The 20,892-nt window shown below is 37.3% G+C and overlaps 1 protein-coding gene across 2 annotated transcripts in view; it reads left to right on the top strand.

Moving 5' to 3' along the window:
- LOC150078114 (endosome/lysosome-associated apoptosis and autophagy regulator family member 2-like) overlaps positions 1 to 20,892 on the top strand; it is a 425,663-nt gene that overhangs the window by 95,138 nt on the left and 309,633 nt on the right. For both annotated transcript variants that reach the window (XM_090385427.1, XM_090385428.1), the window contains exons 5-6: positions 11,256 to 11,345; positions 17,873 to 17,987. In XM_090385427.1, coding sequence (XP_090241553.1) covers positions 11,256 to 11,345; positions 17,873 to 17,987 — 205 coding nt within the window. The remainder of the gene's footprint in view (positions 1 to 11,255; positions 11,346 to 17,872; positions 17,988 to 20,892) is intronic.

The raw sequence follows: 20,892 nt of genomic DNA, 5'->3' as shown, positions 1-20,892 counted from the left end.
CTGTTTTGTAAAGTCTGGCTTCTCAAACGCAAAAATTGAAGTTGTGAACAGCAATGTGGAGCACCAAGAAGAACAAGAACTTCAACATCTATTGATAATGTACGATACTTCCGTTGCAAGTGACCCTGGCTACAAAGATATAGACTCAAACCTCACTACAGAAGATGGTGCTCTAGATATCAACGACATTATCATCGATATTTTTCAAGAAGTTCCTCATGAGGATGAAGAAATGGAAGGAGGTCATTCTGTTGAAGAACATATTAACGACGAACCACCGATGAAAATAGAAGAAGCGCTCATACAAATCAATCGTTTAAAAATGTTTTTCGCCACTGAAGAAGATACTGAAGGACTTTCGATGGTTTCTTCACTCCAAACAAATGTTGAAAACAAAATTATCAGCCAGAAGAAGGTGCAGAAGAAAATAAGTGATTACTGTATGTATTTTTCTTAAGATAAAGTCATAATATGCATAGCACAATTGTATGTATATTATTTACAAAAATATTGTGCAAAATCTGTATATAATTTAATTTAATTTTACATTAAACGTTTAACAATTTTTCTTTATCTCTTGTGTATGTAATTGTATATTATTTACAAAAATATTGTTCAAAATCTGTATATATTTTAATTTAATTTTACATTAAACGTTTAACGATTTTTCTTTCTTTCTTTCTTTTTTTTTTCTCCCTCAGACTTCTTGTTAGCGGACACTTCTCTCTAACGGACACATTTTCGTTCCCCATGGCTGTCCATTAAAGGGAAATTTCACTGTATATGATATCAAAATTATTCTTTGCATCCAGTTCCTTTGTGACAACATCACAGTATCCAATCAAATTGGTCAGACAAGACTTCCCCTTAACAAACCCATGCTGTGTCCGAGCTAAAAATTAAGTCTTGTCTAGATGAACTTGCAGTGCTTCTTTAACCAGTGCCTCCATTAATTTCCCTGGAACAGAAGTTAAACTAACAAATCTGCAATTACCTGTGTCTCCCTTTGATCCTCCTTTCCAGTCCATGGGGTGCCTCCCTTGAGTCCAAGGAAGCTCTCGTAATTATGGCTAAGGGTTTGCTTATTTCCTTTGCTGCATTCTTTAATATAACTAGATAGATTCCAGCCACCCCAGGTGCCTTTCTTGTATTTATCTTCAACAATTTCTCCTCCACTTTACACTCAGTTATTACAAGATTATCTAGTTTACTGCCAGAGTTTAATACACCTCTGGCATTAACCCTCCCTGAATAACTCCTCATGTGTGAATGTAGATGCAAAATATTCATTTAGTTTGTTAGCTATCTGATCAGGATCATCAACAGTTGAACCATTGATATCAAGTGGGCCAATCTGATTCATTCCCCTCCTTCTAGAGTTTACATAAGTAAAGAACTCTTTGCTGTTTTTCTTTGCATCCTTTGCCAAAGATTTCTCGTAATCTGCCTTTACCTGCCTAACCTCCTTTGTGACTTGGTTACAGACCAGCTTATATCTATCATAGGCTTCTGTATCCCATGCATTTTTCTTCTCTGCCACATGTCTAATTAGTTCATCTGACATCCATTTAGGCCTAAATCTTGAACAATTTCTTAGTTGGTATGAAAATTCTAGTAGCTTCCAAGATTATTTCATTAATGCTTCCCATTTTGAATTTGCTGTTGGTAACATCATCAGTTGGTCCCACCGTATAGAATTTAAATACTGTCTCAGTCCACCGTAGTCACCATTACGAAAGCAAAAACCCTTCCCTTTACCCCTGAAGGTAGTTACTGCTTTGAGTAAATCCCACTTCAGCACACTGTGCTCACTGGCACCTAGTGGTTCTTTTATCTGCAGATTCTTAATGCATGAAGAATCACTATTGATAATCAGATCAAGAGTATTACTCCCTCTAGTTGCCTTCCAAATATGCTGCTGTAGAAAACAATCATCCAATAAATCCACAAAAGCCTTGGTAGTGTGAGTGAACGAGAAGGGCAACAAGATTGGTGAGAGGAATGAAGGGATCCTCTTACCAAGAGAGGCTTAAGTTCTGCAAATTGCAGCGGCTGGAGACTAGGTACGTGTGATGTGATCTGATTGAGGTGTATAAGACCTTGATTGGGTTGAGCACACTGAATTCTGATTGGATTCTTCCACTTGTTCAGATTATTAACCTAAGGGGGCATAAATTCAAATTGAGGAAAGACAGATGTAGAATAGATGTGTGGAAATTTGCCTTTAGCCAGCAGGTGGTTAATTGCTGGAACAAACTTCCATCTGTCGTGGAAGTTGATAGGTTAAATAAATTTAAGGAGGAACTGGACAAACATTTAGAGGGAATTGTTTTGTAATTTTTTTTTTGGCTGATGCTGCATAAGCTCATACACTTGCTTTCTTGCATCATATGCCACTACTACTACTAACCCACAAATTCCAATCAATCTCTGGGAAATTAAAATCCCCCATTATAAGACACCCTGATTTACTGGCCCACACTATTTCTCTGCACAATTGCTCATTATACTCATCAGATTCATTTGGCCTATAACACACACCTACTCTCATTTTTCCTTTCCCAGTGCTTATGTCAAACTAAACAGACTCAACATTGCATTGTCCACCAATATCAATTGGATGCACTTCCTTAGATTTTATGTGTTGCTTAACTAACAGCATAACCCCTCCTCCCTGCCCATTCTGTTTATCCTTTCTGTACACATTGTGCTCCCCAAATTCCAATTCTTCACAGCTTATGTCTGTGTGACACCACGTCTCTGATCATCATCATCAGCTGTTTTCAATCCACTGCAGGATGAAGGCCTCTCCAGCAACTTTCCAGTTCCCTCTCTTTTGTGCAATGGCCACCCATTTACTACCCACAAACTCATGAATTTCATATATCCATCTCTGCCGTTGTCTTCCAGGTTTTCTTCTAGCTCCTCTTGGGTATGTTATTTTCTTAGTCCATCTGCCATCATGTCTTCGAACTATGTGTCCTGCCCAAGACCATTTTAGTTCTTTAGTTTTGATAAGAATGTTCTTTACTTGAGTTTGCTGCCTAATCCATGTGTTTTTCTTCTTATCTAACAGTCTGATTCCCAATATAATTCATTCGTTTCATTCGTTCCATTCTTTTGGTGAAACTTGGGCACTTATGGAAGTGCCCAAGTTTCACTTCCATAAGTCATGGTGGGGAGTATACATTGGTTCATTATTTTACGTTTCAGACAAATTGGGATATTGCTCCTCAGTATGTGACTATATTTCCTGAATGCTATCCATCCAAAATTTATTCTTCTCTTGACTTCCAGCCATTTATCATTATTACAGCTACTGACTTGTCCCAGATAAGTATAAGACTCCACCTTTTCAATTACTGTTCCTTCAATCATTATGTCCCTTTCTGTGGCATACTTGTTCATCATTACTTTTGTTTTAGCCATATTCATCTTTAGTCCAAAATTCTTACTAACTGTGCATAACTGATTAAGATTTTCCTCTAATTCTTTGGGATCGTGGCTTATGACCACAACGTCATCTGCAAATCGTAAATGGTTTAGGTACTCTCCATTCACATTGACTCCTTTCTGTGACCAGTCTGATCTTTTCAAAGCATCCTCAAGGGTAGCATAAACACCTTCGGAGATATTGTGTCTCCTTGTCAAACTCCTTTCTCAATTTTAAATTTCCTACTGTCTTTGCCTAGTCTAATAAAGGAGGTAGCATTCTCATATATTTTCTTCAAAATCATAATATATGGGGTATCTATGCCTTGTCTTTCCAGTGCCCGAAACATTACCTTATGCTGTATGGAGTTAAATGCCTTTTCATAATCCACAAATGCCAGGCATAATGGTGTTTTATATTCATTTGCTTTCTTGATTAGCTGTGATATTACGTGAAGGTGATCCATAGTTTAGAATCCTGTCCTAAAGCCAGCTTGCTCTTTCGGTTGATTCTCATCAAGTATTCTTTCTAATCTGTTAGTAGTGACCTTTGTGAACAACTTGTAGATGTGGGATAATAAGCTAATTGGTCTATAATTTTCAATTTCTGATATATCTCCTTTCTTATGCAGCAAAACTATGATTGCATTATTCCACTCCTTAGGCATCACACCTTTCCTAAATGTGTTTTGTGAAGAGTCCTGCCAGTTTTTGTGTTATGTCTCTTCCTCCCAATTTTAGCAACTCTACAGTAACTTCATCTTCCCCTGGGGCTTTCTGTTTCTTCCTTTTCTTCAACGCATGTTCCACCTCATCAGAAAGAATATCGGGTATGTTGTATGTGTTACTAAATTGTGATCTATCTTCCCTACTTCTGGCATCATTCCTTCGCTCCTTGTATAATTCTCTATAGTAGTCTTCTGTTATTTGAAATATGCCTTCTCTGCTATTTATAAGTACACCATCTCTATTCTTCAGTTTCAGTATCATTTGTCTTTCTGTATTACTGCTTATGGCTGCTGATTTAATTCCTTTGTTTTCCCTTAATGCTTATTCTACTTTTCTTGTGTTAAATCTTCTTATGTCCTCTCTGAGTCTTTTTCTAATGGCTTTGCATAACTCAGTATACTCAATTTTCTCCTTTTCAGTGTTTATCTTGCTCTTCATTTGTCACCTTTGGTTCATTATAACAAGTGTTTCTTGACTAAATTTTCCTTCTTTGGATTTCTTTTTCCCTATAGGGTTCTTGGGCTTTATCACTTGCAGAAAGTTGTAATATTCCTTGTTGATAGCTTGGTCCAGAGCAGTCTGCAGAAGCTCAAACATGTTCTTAAGTTCCTGTACATACTACTTTTTCTCCTCTTCTGTTATCTCAAAGACCTTTGTATTATTTACTTGAGTCAGCTTTTTCCTTTCTTTTCCTACATCTATATCAAGTATGCATCTTACCATTCTGTGATCACTTCCAACGTTTACCTCAGGATGGTAAAATCATTCACGATATATCATCTGTTAGTGAGGATGAAGTTGATTTCATTAATTGTTAATCCATTTGGACTCTTCCATGTCCACTTTATGTTCACCCTTTTCTTGAAAAAAAAATGTTAATTACTGACATTCCTTGAGATTCTGTAAATTCCACAAGTCTTTCATCTCTTTCACCAATTCCAAAATTTTCTGTAGTTCCTCTTTCTGTGGCATCTCTGTAGCCAGGTGGGCAGGAGCAGCAGTTCTTAGCATACCCTTTTTGATTAGACCGGGGTCCGAGCCCGTGACCACCATATACGGAGGATGCGGAAAGATCAGGGAATGACCACTGCATATCCCCAGAGAAATATAGCTTTAGTTGCGAATGCTCCTAAAAAAAACCCAAAGACTCTTTCTGTGCTGTTTTGTCTTTTTCTAACCTTAGCATTGAAGTCCCCCATAATGATAGTGTAGTGGGTTTTCTGTTCATCTAGAAGACTCAATTTCGGTGTACATTTCTTCAACCTCTTCATTATCATGGCTCGATGTTGGTGCATAAATCATTATAACCTTTGGATTTTACCGCTTAGAAATCCTGAGTATTAGTCTTGACACCTTTGGTGATGTACTTTTGAATTCCAAAATGTTGTTTTTTATATCCTTATGGACCAGAAAGCCAACTCCACCTTCGCTCCTTTCACTGTTTCGATTGGTGTACAGCAGATTTCCACTTGATAAACTTATAAGTGATTCATTTCATCTATTTGTTTTGGCCAAACCGATGATATCCCAATTCACATTTTCTAGTTCTTTTTCCAGCTCTAATATCCTGTCTTTACTGATAAGCGATCTTACGTTATAACAGGCCAAGTTCAGTTTCCGTGCATGGCAGCCTGGTTGTACCCAGAGATTCTAGCACCCTCTGCTTCCACTCTGATCCTCTTGCTGCCATAAGAGGGGGGGAGAGAAAGCCTCTGGGAACTGAGAGACATTTGTTTTGTCGTGCTGTCATGTACTGGAGGGTTTGGTCTTTTCCTCTTCACGCTGACCAGGCATCTTGAAGAGAACCACTCTACATGTTCGCTGCCACCTAAGTGATGTAACAGGGCTTACCATTGAGGTGTGCATGAGTGGATTTTAGGGAAGCAAGCTAACTGGACTTCTCCTAAATCTTCTGTAGTAGAAAGATATTGGATATATCAGTGTTTTAGACTGAGTGTCTGATAACACACAGAATACCTGTTCTCCTCTAAGTCCCATGTCTTTGATATCCCAACAATATCTGGCCTTTGATGTCTTGACTAGCACTTCAAGCTCATCAAATTTATTAACTATACTCCTGGCATTGGTGTACATGAAAGTATACATGCACCTGTTTCTACTCTTAGTTACCTAACATACCCCATGTATTTACTTGTTCCACTATGACTCTCAGCAGTCCTGGAAATCCCCATTGTCTTGCTTTCCAGGCTGCTGCTGAATTGCATTTCAATAAAACCAGTGCAAGAATCACTTTCATTCCTTCCAGCGGCTACTCTTAATCTATTATTCCGTGTATCCCCCCCAAGCTATCAGTTTTCCGACCCACCTAACTCTGCCTCGATAGCATCAGCAAACATTCTTGCACCCTTTCTATTTAAGTGTATCCCATCCCTGTAGAAGCAGTCTCACCTGTTAACAAGCACAGATCAGGCTTAGAAAACTTCTATCCCTTGAGCCTTGCACAATCTCTCTAGGGCCGAATTGGTCGACAAGGCTCTCATCGTATACTCCCCGGTATCATATCTGGGCAGAATTGCAGGCACTTTCAAATTCATTCCTAACTCACGGCTTTTTTTCAACATTGACCTCTACTTGTTAAGTAATTCCGTCGGTCTCCTACTCTTAATATCATTAGTACCAACATGTACAACATCACCTTTTGTGCCCTTAAAAGATGATATCTGCTCTACAGCATCATCAACCTTTGCCCCTGGCGGACATATCCTGGTCCCGTTCCACCTATCCTTTTTGCACAATATGTTCCCCATTTCCCTGACAATTGAGTCACCCACAACAACTAGTTCATTTGGGACCAGCGCATTCTGCCTTGGGGGTTGCCGCTGTGTTGCGTGATGTTTAAGTGCAAGCTCTCTGCATTGATGTGGGCAGTTGAGAGCTTGATAGGCCTTCAATTTAAATCCTTTGAGGGCACCCACCCTGTCCTTCAAGCTCTCATATAGGCCCATAACAATGCTCAGCTGGCACCTGATTTCCTTACATTGCGCACACTCAAAGACATTCCCCTTGGCAATATCATGTCCCGTTCCTGATTGCTCCATAAACACAAACAAGCAGTGCATTTCAAAAGCTGTGATTCAAAGGACAACAGCTCCCCTTGGTTCTTCCCTGAGCCACAGCACTCCCATTAGTTTGAGCCTTTTGCTTTGCTGCTCTGGTCTGAGTCATGATTGAGAGGCCCATCAAGCTCTTAGCTGCCCACATCAATGCCAGAGCTTGCACTTGGTCATCATGCAACACAGTGGCAACCCCCAAGGCAGAATGCGCCGATCCCACAGGAACTAGTAGTTGTAGGTGACTCTATTGTCAAGGAAACGGGGAACATGGTATGTAAAAAGGATAGGTGGAACAGGACCAGGGTATGTCTGCCAGGGGCAAAGGTTGATGACTTTGTAGAGCAGATATCATCTTTTAAGGGCACAAAAGGTGATATAGTTGTACACGTTGGCACTAATGATATTAAGAGTAGGAGACTGGCAGAATTACTTAACAAGTACAGGTCACTGTTGAAAAAAAGCCGTGAATTAGGGTTGAATTTGAAAGTGTCTGCAATCCTGCCCAGACACGATAGGAGGGAGTATATGATGAGAGCCTTGTCGATCAATTTGGCCCTGTAAAGATTGTGCAAGGCTCAAGGGGTAGAATTTTTTTCAGCCTGGTCTGTACTTGTTGACAGGAGACACTGCTTCTACAGGGATGGGATACACTTAAATAGAAAGGGTGCAAGAATATTTGCTGATGCTATCGAGGCAGTGTTAGGTGGGTCGGAAAATTGCTAGCTTGGGGGGATACAAGGACTAATAGATTAACAGTAGCCATTGTCAGAGGTGAAAGTGATTCTTGCACTACTTCTATTGGAATGAGCAGCAGCCTGGAAAACAAGATTCAGGATATTTCAGAGACTGCTGGGAGTCATTGCGATACAAGTAAACACATGGGTTGTGTTAGGGTAGCTAAGAATAGGAACAAGTGCATGTATACTTGCATGTACACCAATGCTAGGAGTTTGGTAAATAAATTTGATGAATTTGAGGTATTGCTCAAAACATCAAAGGCAGATATTGTTCGCGTATCAGAGACATGGTGTCATACAGATATAAGGAATGCAGAACTGGAATTTGGGGAGTACAATGTGTACAGAAAGGATAGACAGGATAGGAAGGGAGGAGGGTTATGCTATTAGTTAAGAAACACATAAAATCCAAGGAAGTGAAGCTAGTTGACATTGCTGGACAGTGCAGTGTCGAGTCAATTTGGTTTGACATAAGCATTGGGAGATTAAAATTGAGAGTAGGAGTGTGCTATATACATAATGATTCTGATGGGTATAATAAGAAACTGTACAGGGAAATAGAGTGGGCCAGTAAATCGGAGAGTCTTATAATGGGCGATTTTAATTTCCCAGATATTGACTGGAATTGTGGATTGGTCACTCACACACTAGCAAGGCTTTTGTGGATTTATTGGATGATTGTTTTCTACATCAGCATGTTCGGGAGGCAACTAGAGGTAATAATACTCTTGATCTGATTATCAGTAGTGATTCTTCGTGTATTAAGAATTTTCAGATAAAGGAACCACTAGGTGGCAGTGATCATAGTGTTCTGAAGTGGGATTTACTCAAAGAGGTAACTACCATAAGGGGTAAATGGAAGGGTTTTTGCTTTCGTAAAGGCGACTACGATGGTCCGAGACAGTATTTAAATTCTATACAGTGGGACCAACTGATGATGTTACCAACAGCAAATTCAAAATGGGAAGCATTCAAAGAACTTATCTTGGAAGCTACTAGGCTTTACATACCAACTAAGAAATATTGTTCAATGTTTAGGCCTAAATGGATGTCAGATGAACTAATGAGACATATGGCAGAGAAGAAAACTGCATGGGAAATATATAAATTAACATGTGATACAGAAGCCTATGATAGATATAAGCTGGTCTGTAAGCAAGTTACAAAGGAGGTTAGTCAGGCGAAGGCAGATTACGAGAAATCTTTGGCAAAGGATGAAAAGAAAAACAGCAAAGAGTTCTTTACTTATGTAAACTCTAGAAGGAAGGGGATGAATCAGATTGGTCCACTTGATATCGATGGTTCAACTGTTGATGATCGTGCTCAGGTAGCTAAGAAACTAAATGAATATTTTGCATCGACATTCACACATGAGGAGTTATTCAGCGAGGGAATTCCAGAGGTGTATTCAACTCTGTCAGTAAGCTAGATAATCTTGTAATAACTGAGAGTAAAGTGGAGGAGAAATTGTTGAAGATAAACACAAGAAAGGCACCTGGGGTGGATGGGATCTATCCAGTTATATTAAAGGAGGCAGCAAAGGAAGTAAGCAAACCCCTAGCCATAATTATGAGAGCTTCCTTGGACTCAGGGGAGGTAGCCATAGACTGGAGATGTGAAAATGTGACCCCAATTCACAAAGAAGGGTCAAAGGCTGAAACAAGTAATTATAGACCTGTGAGTTTAACTTCTGTTCCCGGAAAATTAATGGATGCACTGGTTAAAGAAGCACTGCAGGATCATCTAGACAAGACTTCAGTTATAGCTCGGACACAGCATGGTTTTGTTAAGGGAAAGTCTTGCCTGACCAATTTGATTGGATACTATGATGCAGTCACAAAAGAACAGGATGCAGGGAATAACTTTGATATTATATACTTGGATCTTAGAAAGGCTTTTGATAGTGTTGCACATGGAAGACTGCTGCACAAATTGGAGCAGTGTGACATTGGAGGCAAATTGTTGCTATGGCTAAAGGGATGGTTGAGGGGGGGAGAAGACAGAGTGGTAATCAATGGACACTGCTCATCGTGGACTAATGTTATTAGTGGAGTCCCTCAGGGTTCAGTGTTGGGTCCATTATTGTTTTCTGTATTTATAAATGATATTGATGATGGTATATCAAGCTTAATGTCCAAGTTTGCAGACGATACAAAGGTTGGCAGGGTTGTCAAGGATACTATGCTGCTGCAACAGGATCTGGAAAGGTTGAGCAGATGGGCTGAGAGGTGGCAAATGAAGTTTAACATTGACAAATGTAAAGTACTACACATGGGAAACAGCAACCCCAGAGCAATGTATCAAATCTGTGGTACTACACTGACAGTGGTAGAGAATGAAAAGGACCTTGGGGGTTATTGTGCAGGCAGATATGAAGTTCTCTGAGCAGTGCAGATGGGCTGCAAGAGTAGCTCATGGTGTTTTGTCAATGACATACAGGAATTTTTCTAGCAGGGATAAGGAGGTGATTATTCCCTTGTATAAGGCAATGGTCAGGCCACACCTTGAGTACTGTATACAGGTCTGGAGGCCTCATTTCAAGAAGGATGTAGAGCTGCAGGAACGAGTACAGAGAAGGGCAACAAGATTAGTGAATGGAACAAAGGGTTGCTCTTACGAAGAGAGGCTTAAGTTTTGCAAATTTCAGTGTCTGGAGACTAGGCACCGGTGAGGTGATCTGATAGAGGTGTATAAAGCCTTGAATGGTTTGAGCATGCTCAATGCCGATGGGATTCTTCCTCTTACTCAGAATAATCACCTGAGAGGGCATAAATTCAGATTGAGGAATGACAGATGTAGGATAGATGTACAGAAATTTGCCTTTTGCCAGCGGGTAGTTGGTTTATGGAACAGACTTCCATCCTTTTTTGTGGAAGTTGATAGCCTAAATAAATTTAAGGCTCATCTGGACAGGTATTTTCAAACGAACGGAGGGATGAAATTGAAGCGGTTTTTTTTTTTTTTTGGCTGATGCTGCATAAGCTTGCTTTCTTGCATCATATGCTGCTACTATTGCTATTATGTATTAATTTATAATGTTACATTTGTAAAAGCTAGTTAACATAATATAAGTTGCATTTAGCTTGTCTTTGCACATATTCTTAGTTGTTTCATCTTTTGCAGTTGAAAATGATAAGGAAGAGTAATTCTAAGGGAAGTGAATTTTAATTTAGACTAAATTGAATATATTTTAATGTAACATTTAAAACAGATGTATGGAACAAGCATAAAATACCATGCAGCAAGTTGCAGTTTTTGAAATAATTTTTAAACTTTCATTTAGGCTCAAAATGATCAGTGCCAAACTATTGAAGATGTGGATAAGTACAAGTGGCCACATATCACAGATGAGGGAAATTGGAAAATGACAAGTGTAAGCCACTTTTCCTTTTTTTTTTTTTTTTTTTAATATTATTCTAGTTGGTATGTAAAATTCTAAACATCAGAAGTTCATCATAATATTGTGAATCAGCTTAGTTCTCCAGTAGCATACATTTCAACTCTAACCATTTATAATTTTTTACAAGTATGGCATGCATTTATAATTATGGTGTATTTTTATGTTTTTTTTTTTCCTAATATATCAGTCATACAAAAATTAAAGGCTAGTTCATTTAATAAACAAATGCTATTATGCCACAAAAATAGTAGACTACCAATACAGCATTAAGGTTATAATATAATATTCTGTTATATGAGTACCAAGGTATCTTAATAGTTAAATTAAAATAAAATCATAAAATTAAAAACAAACAGAACCAAGCTGATATTTACCTCTAGCTATGCAAATACATGTCCCTCACATTCTATTCCTAACATGCTATTCCTGTCAGAGGAATAGCACTACAGGCTGGCCTTGATTAACACGATTAATTCTTCCCGCGAGGGCATCCGCGCAAAACGTACACGTGTTAATCGAATATAATAACCAATAGGAAAAATTATAATTGGTCCTTGACCTTCTGGAATGTCCATAAAGAATTTTAAAAATACCTTTGAAATAACTTTTTAACTATATACAATGTAAAAGATAATGAAAATAATTATGGAATTAAATGTTTATTGCATAAAACAACAGTTCCCAAACTGTGCGCCGTGGAATATTTAAAATTTTCGAGGGAAACACAGCGATACTTGACATCTGTTGGACACTGCGCGAACTACTAGCTCGAGGTAGTTCACGGTTTCAGCATTTCTTATTAAGTTGTTTGGACCTAACTACTAAACGGAACTGTTAGGTATTTCTTTGTCTGGGTGCGCCTTGAAAAAATTACTGAGACACTAAGGGCGTCATGAACCGAGAAAGTTTGGGAACCTCTGACATAAAATACACAATGAAGAAATGACTGTTACGGAAATATTTTAACAGTGTTGACTTTCTCTTTTCATCAATCAATTTCCGATAGCTGACAACAATCTTCTCTGGACCCTGGTGAAATAAATATCGCAGAGAACCTCAATCCTTTTGTTTGAGGTTCTATGCGATACGAAAGATTTCATCTAATTCTTTTACCGTTATTTCCTTTGCGGTAACATTTTCATCTGGCTCATTTAAAAATTTGAATTTTTATGCAAGTGTGCATTGACTTTATTAGCAGGAGACAAACAAGTAACACGTCTTCTTCTGATGATTGATGGAACACACCGAGGCGGGTAGCAGGCAAACGTTTGTTTATTGACTGTATGACTCGCGGTAAGCTTAACACACGATTCAAATCTTTTTCAACTATCACATAAAAAAAAAAAGATCACGTTAACCGGAAATTTGCATCATGAAAAATGTTATAATTTTTCAAATAGCGTTAACTGAAAATCGTGTTATGCGAGGCCTGGCTGTATATCTGTAATGAATAAAATAAAACATCCACAAAGACCACTTCTTCAGGGAACATTAGCCCTTGTTTTCCAAGTTCAGACATAGTTCGCTGGTATGAAAAGCTGGGCATGCTACCTGAGAGTCTCAAGTGCTAATGAACTGAATATTTAGGTGACACTTCAGTCAAGTGTACCGAATTTTGGCAAAGTCTAGTCATTCTGAGACAACGAAATCCTCTGCTTGCATCTTCACAATGGTAATCCTGGGTATAACCCCTGTATTCAAGTTTTGAAACATGGCACCTAGTATACTGGAGGTGATCACCCAGGTGCAAACCGACATGAGCATGGGTCAAGGTGTGGCCTCCATACCGCAGAGGAATGTTGCTTGCCCCTCTATTACTAGGCAATACTAGGTGATAGATGATTCTCATCAACTGGTGGAATACCACCACTTTGCTTTTGGAAGGAGGCTTGAAGTGGTGAAACACGTTTAGTCTCCAGAGCCAAAGATCTGACAACTCCCCATCTTTTCCATCACGTAGTATGATTGATGTCTTTTGATGTTATGATGAGCATCGTGGCGAGATCCAATCTTCCTTATATTTTGAGGCTACAGCTCTAAAACAGTGTTCACAGGCTGGCTGCTAGACAGTCCACTGGACCAAACCTAGTGATAACTCTTTAGTAGGCATCTGGATCAGCTAGCATATAATCTTGCTGCCTCTATTCTGTCAGATAGTGACTGGAGGGAGTCTGAACAGTGTGTTTGTGGAGGGCATTGTTGAGGCCACTTAGCTGGATATATTCTTGTGGTGCATCTGCTGTATACAAATATTTCATTACTTCATCCATCATATCTCCCCCCCACTTTTTCTTACTACTAAATACATTATGATAGTCAAACTAGAAGACCAAACTTATGGATGGGCTTTGGACCAAGTGCATATGAGTTTGTTGAACTCCTAACATGCTTATAATGTGCTAATGCACAATCAGAATGCTTCAGCTAGTTCACGAACACCCCACCCAACATTCAATGTTCCTATATATCAACAGGTTACAAATCTTTCCCTGTATACGCTATCGCAGGACCAGATTTCACTTTTATCCAAAGGATTAAATTATAATTTATCCCCTCACAAGCTATCTAAAAAGAAAAACCAGTTTGTATTAGATATTGAATTGGACTTCATAATGTCCCACAAAAAGATTTATTTATTCAACAAGTTAACCAAGTGGTGAGTAACATAAAAGAAACGCTACTTCCTAAGTTGAACAGACATGAAAGTTCAGCCTTACGTGAACTTCAAGAAAATAAAGACATTAAAATAAAATATAATATCAGATAGCTCCACTTATCTTGAAGTAGACCTAGCACTTTTTACCAATTTGGTCAATTAGTAGGATAAAATGTTAACTATGTATCAAAAAATGACTGTTGCTATGTCTCAGTTAAAGGAATTGAGGACATACAATATTCCTGCACTTTTTGGTCAGGTAAAATTTCGCAAGACCGATTTTCCTATTCGGCCCATTGCTTCTTACAGAAACTTGGCATTTTACTCCTTAGCCACATAAGTATATAGTATTATAAAACCCTTTAGACAGGCAATACAATTTGGGATAAAAACTATGATACATTATTTAATAACCTTAAGGATTGTAGACTCGGTGATAATGATAATTTATTCTCTCTGGATGTTACTTTGTTATATACAGATGTAAACATTGAATACAAATTAGATATTCTTTGAGATATGTTAAATGATACCAATTAATTATACAAAGCTTCCTGTTAAAGAAATTTTTCATTTAATTAAACTCTTAGTTGACGCCAACTATATCACCTTTCAAGACAAAGTATACAAAAAATTTTTGGTTTGTTAATGGGATTGTCTTTGCGGCTTAATATCTTAGGTCTATCTCTCAGTGATTGAGCATATACATTTGATGCCTTTTGTACCCCATATCACATACTATGGGAGGTATTTAGACTGTGTTCTTGTTATTACTGATAGTAGTGCTACCCAAGACATTTTACATTCATTTAATAATATAAATCCCAGACTCAATTTTACGTTAGAAGGGGAAAATACGGATACTAAGTCATTAAATTTTCTAAATTTCATGCTTACTCGGGACTCGACTAAAATCCAATTTAACATCTATTGTAAGCCAACAAATACCGGTATGCTTCTGCATTATAACAGCTATAGTAGCATCAGAAATTACTTTATTTCTGTCCTATATGTTGAACAGTGGCACAAATAGCTTAACAGATTCTTTAAAGGTACCGAATTTAAGACTGGCCAGACCAATATGGAAATTACATGCTATACCGAACAATCGGTCATTTCTTTCCTCTTTTGCAACACAGATAAATGACCTGGCATACAACGTTTCTTGCGGTGATTGTGACTCGTCTTACCAAGGATCTATGCCTTTTCCTCTGAATTTTCTGGTTAAACAGCACGTGTCCTCAGTTCATGCTTCTCGTTCAACAGCATCAGAATTAGCCTTTCATGCCATTAATGAAAAACACATTTTTATTCAGTGACACCAAAATATTTAGTGTCCAACATAATTATACAAGAATATTAATTGCAGAAACCTTCAAAATTAAATTACATGAGAATTCTTTTAACATTTGCTGGCTATATATAATTTCTGATTTGTGGTCTTTTAAGTGCACGTGTGAAGACTAATCATGTCTATTTATGATTCATGCTCACACATACTCGGTAATTTTCATTCCTGCGATTACAACATACGGTCAAAAAGCGTTTTCAGCTTCAGGAAGGAAAATCGTTTTTTAAAAATTTACATTAAACTTTTTAAAATTAATTTTTAATTGTGTTCAATTGATTTTTTTAATGGTTTTCAATTTATTTTTTTACTGTAATCATTTTGCGTTAATGTTTTATTTGTTTTAATTTCTGGAGAATATCATATGGAAGTGTTCTACATATCATATTGAGGTAAACTTCTCTTATTCTTTTACAAATATTGAAATAAACATAGAATGTATTGAGCATCATAGCTCTGGTTTATACTATCAAATTCACAAATAGACATGGTCTCAGTTTCAATCTCAGTGATGTCCATTCCTACTTAGTCTGCCAAGCCCTTTTTTTCTGACCTATTTCCAATAATTGATTGATTCAACTACTGCTCATCTCAGTTGTTCTAATTATTTGCTTCAAAGGAGGTACTTGTGCATATGTCTGCTCTGATACTGCCTGTCAGAGACAGTAGTGTCCTTTTTTGTAATCTCCTGTTTTCTATCTTCTCTGGCTTAAAATCCCTCAAACTTATTCTGTTAAATTTTCATCTGTTGCCTGTATGTTTCTCCCAACTCTACTAATCACTTGGAATGCTTTTACTTCCTTTCTTTGAAACTTGACTTTCTCCAGTACAACTGCCGACCGGGCTAGCCGAGTGGGTAAAGTACCTGCCCGGCAACCCAAAGGTCGCGGGTTCGATTCCCGCCTCGGGCTTGGATCAAAGTACTGCAAAAACCTTGGGAGGTGCAATATGGCCACAGAAGCCGATGCGCCAACAACTACCAAATCAAAAAAAAAAAAAAAAAAAAAAATCCAGTACAACTTTCCTAACATGGGGTTTTCCTTAGTGATTTTGATACTCACAACTCCAGTTGGTTTCCATTTTCTAGTTGCACTGACCCAGCTGATCGAGTTGCTGATATTTTTGCAGTTACTAATGACCTTGCACAGATTGGTCATTTATCTGCCAGAATACCAGACAATCCTAATCTCATAGACAAACACTCTTGATCTTTTTCTCCCATTCTGACCCATCTCTTACAAAGTCTCTCCATTTTCTGTCCCATTGATGTTCTGTTTGTGCTGCTACCTCTTCTATAGATACTTCTGTGAGTGCTGTTTTTCTGAATAGGTTTCTGTAATTACTCCTCTCTTCCAAACCAGGCTGAACACATGCCATAACCACTCAGCATCCTTTTATTGTCCAACTTCAATCTCATAGAACCAACTTTTCTTCTTCCTCATTTATTTCTTCAACTTCAGTTTTCCATTTGCATATTTCCTGTAAATTATAATCTATCAAAACTGAAGTCTAATATCAACACGTATCTCCTTTCTTCTTCTTGGTCTTCAACACCTATGCACAGTAGTAAGTAGGTTCTAATACCTTTTGTGTGTGGGACAAAAGTCACACAGACAAACTATTGGAGTAGATGGACAGGTGCTTGTAGGATGTCTTTTTTTTTTTTTTTTTTGTCTGATGCTTTATAAGTGTTTTTTGCATCATATGTTCCCTCACGAAGTGGCCCTTGTTGGTTCACATCTCATTATTTTATATATTTTAAATGTTGTATTTTCCTTTGGTGGGGTTAATGTTGCATCTCTCCTTGGATTGGGAGTGGTGCATTTGCATTGTCAGAGATGGGTATTAATTTTTTATTTTTTAAAAATTAAAAAATTTTATTTTAATTTAATTGTTAAGGTATCTTGGTACTCAGGTAGCAGAATCAGACTTTGCTATTATAACTTTAATTGCTGAATTAATAATGCTGCATTGGTTTGGTGATATAATAGTGTGCTGTGTTTTTCCATAATAGTCTTGGAGACATAATCATATTCTGTTATTATTATTATAATAAAATTCCCGAGTTACCCTGTGTTGTGTATGTGAGAGAGAGAGAGAGAGAGAGAGAGAGAGAGAGAGAGAGAGAGAGAGAGAGAGAGAGAGAGAGAGAGAGAGAGAGAGAGAGAGAGAGAGAGAAATGATATCTAGCTGAGGACCCTGGGTGTTAAACCAGTTTTTTTTTTTTTTTTTTTCTGATTGGAGAAAGTTGAATCATAAAACAACTTGAATTTTATCTACTGCTTTCGAGAACTTTATCAAAATGAATTAATTAAAGGAACTTACTTCTTAGATAATTGCAATCTAAGTGTGTGCTGTATAAGAATTTACTTTTAAAGGATACCAAGAATTGTAGATATATTTTATCTAATCTTGAAGCTCTGAACTATAGTTATATTATTATTAAAAAAACAGTTATATGAACAGCATGATGAATTTAATGAAAATCTTTTGTAGATTCACCTGAAAGCTGGCCTCAATGTATTATATTGGAAGACAATAGGTATGGGATTTTCTGATATTTCAGGTAGAAAACCAAAACCAGTGAGAATAAAAAGCATTGAAATAAGTGGTGAGTTTAAATTATCCTTATGAAATAAATGAAGTTATCTACAGATAGTTTGCAAAAATTTAAGACATTTTAAAAAATGTTTATTTTCTAGTAAGGAAATTTCCTTGTTGAAAAATTCCAGCTTTAGAACAACTACATTGATTTTATCTTTTAATAGATTTGTCAAAATTGTTTTATTTTTCTCACAACTCTTTTGAATAAGTTAATTGAGTTATTTGCCATAGGAACTTGAATTTGGATGATTGATTCTAAATGTAGAGCTGATGTGTTGTCTTACATGATTTCATTTTGTAATGCACCTTAATATAATTTGTAATTGAGTTTTAAGGCTCTATCATTGGAAGAATTGTTAATTATATTTTTGTAGATATGATTTAATTTGATAAGTGTATTTTATTTTAACTTTAATAAAACATTCTGGTTCCTATAAATGGTGTTTATAGGGACGAGATATGTTTGGTAACTTTTCACAGTATTGCTACTAGTAAGGTCTCATTCTCCTCAGTTATAGTACATTGAGTTCTTCAGATGTGCATGGATTTCTTAATAAACCCCATGTTAAGTCAACTGAGATTAAATGAGGATTTCTGTGTCCATGGAATGTTTGCTTGTGAACTAATGGCAGAAACAAGTAAATCTGTTTTCTAATTAGACAATGCATACAGTGACAATATGTACTCATGCAGTGTCTTATTGGAATCATATTGTCTGTTCAAGGTTAGAAATTACCAGTCTGAGCCAAGCATCAACGTTTTAGATATTCCTGATAAGTCACTAAGTTGTCAACTTAGACCTATCAGGAACATCAAAAAGTTTTCATTCTTAATCTGGTCTAAATTGTCTTTAATAAACATAGTCCATGCCATTTGGAGATGGGCAAGATCACTTTATGGTGTTCAGTGAAAAACGTCATGCAAAGGAGGCTCTTCATTGTCACATGTTTCCATTTCAGATATCCATCAGAAGTACATTCATATTTTGTTTCTCTCACATAACATTGTCTTAATTTTTTTATGAAGTAAGGTTAAGATTTGTAGTATTTCTTTAAATTGTTCTGTCTGTTTCAAATATTAGTATTGGCAAAATAGTGCAAGGTAGCAAATTTTGCAAAATAATTTTTAATGAAAATTTACCAAAAAAAAAAGTAACCCACGTTAACTCTTTATTCATGTCTTTTTTTTTGTTTCACTCAAGTATTTGTTCATGGATATCTTCTTGGTTGATTTTGAGAATCGGATTGTTATGTATTTCTGATTCTATCAATATTTTTATCTACGGCTTGTTTGTGGATGCCATTTTTTCCAAGAATGGGATACACTTAAATAGAAGGGGGCGCAAGAATATTTTCTGATGCTATTGAGGTAGTGATACGTACATTGGAAAATTGCTTGCTTGTGGGGATACACAGACTAATAGATTAACTAGAGTTGCTTTATTAGAAAATGCAGCAGCCTGGAAAGCAATGGTCGGAGATTTCAGGCTCTGCAGTGAGTCATCATGGAACAAGTACATATATGGCTGTGTAAGGGTAACTAGCAGTAATAACATGTGCATGTATACTTGCATGTACAGTAATGATAGGAGCATTGTAAATAAATTTAATGAATTTGAAGTATTGATTAAGTCATCAAATGCAGACATTGTAGAGATAGTGGAAACATGGTATCACTCAGACATAAGTGATGCTGAATTTGAATATATGGTACGTCAGTTTTCTGAAAAGTGCAGACAGGCTGCCAGAGCAGCTTATGGGGTCTTGTCAATGATATACAGGAATTTTGCTAGCAGGAATGAGATGATTATCCCTTTATATAAGGCAGTGGTCAGGCCACACCTTAAGTACTGCGTACAGGTAGGGCTTTCAATACCGGGATCCTGGTCATTTTTTTTCCGGTATTGAAATACCGGTATTGATACAAAATATACTGGTTTTTCGGTACTAATTTAAAAAAAAATAATTGTTTATAATTTGATCACGTAAAGATTATAAAATCGCCTTTATGATTATGACGTCATTATCTCTACTAGCAAATGTTCAATAAATCATCGATAGGACACCATGCAACATTGCAACCTGTCCACAATTCTCAGACAACTTCATGTCTGACCGTATCGTAATTCCCAAGTCCCGTTCCTCCACTACTGACTTTAGTTCAACTCCATCAAGTGTATAAGTTATTTTGGGGTTGCTGTTCCCCAGGTGTAAGACCTTGCATTTTGCTGAATTAAAGCATACCCGCCACTTTTCTTGACCATCCCGGAAGTCTGTCTAGATCATTCTGAAGAATGTCATTCTGCTTGGTGGCGATCATTAACTACTAGGTCATTCTGCTTAGTGGTGATCATTAACTACTCTACTGACCTTTACATCATCTGCAAGTTTAAACCTCATGCCCTCTATCCCTTCATAGATGTCATTTAAGATAATTAAAAACAACAGTGGTCCCAATACTGATCCTTAGGGAACCCCACTTCTTACATTAACCCAATCTGAGGATTAACCATTTATCACAACCCTCTGCCTGGTGCTCTCAAGCCATCGTGCTATCCATCTAAGGATTTTCCCTATGATTCCAGCCTGCTCCAACTTATAAAGTACCGCTCGTGGGACTGAGTCAAGTGCGTTGCTGAAATCCAAATAAACAATGTTGAAATTATTCTCAAAGTCCAGCTCTTGAGTGATCCTGTCAAAATAGCTAACCAGATTAATTAAACATGATTTTTCCTTTACAAAACCATGCTGTGTATCCTACAGAATTCCATTTCCATCTAAATGATCCTGAATTCCACCCTTGATCAATCATTGCCTCCATGATTTTCCCTACTACTGAAGTTAGACTGGCTGGTCGGTAATTTCCCGTTACGCTCCTAGAACCGCCTTTTATGTTCCAATTTACACCAATCC

Source organism: Mastigoproctus giganteus, chromosome 11 (assembly GCF_048544385.1).
Source record: "Mastigoproctus giganteus isolate SK-2022 chromosome 11, ASM4854438v1, whole genome shotgun sequence".
Classification (NCBI taxonomy): domain Eukaryota; kingdom Metazoa; phylum Arthropoda; class Arachnida; order Uropygi; family Thelyphonidae; genus Mastigoproctus; species Mastigoproctus giganteus.
Note: the sequence above shows the minus strand (reverse complement) of the source record. Positions and strands in the feature narration are given on the sequence as shown.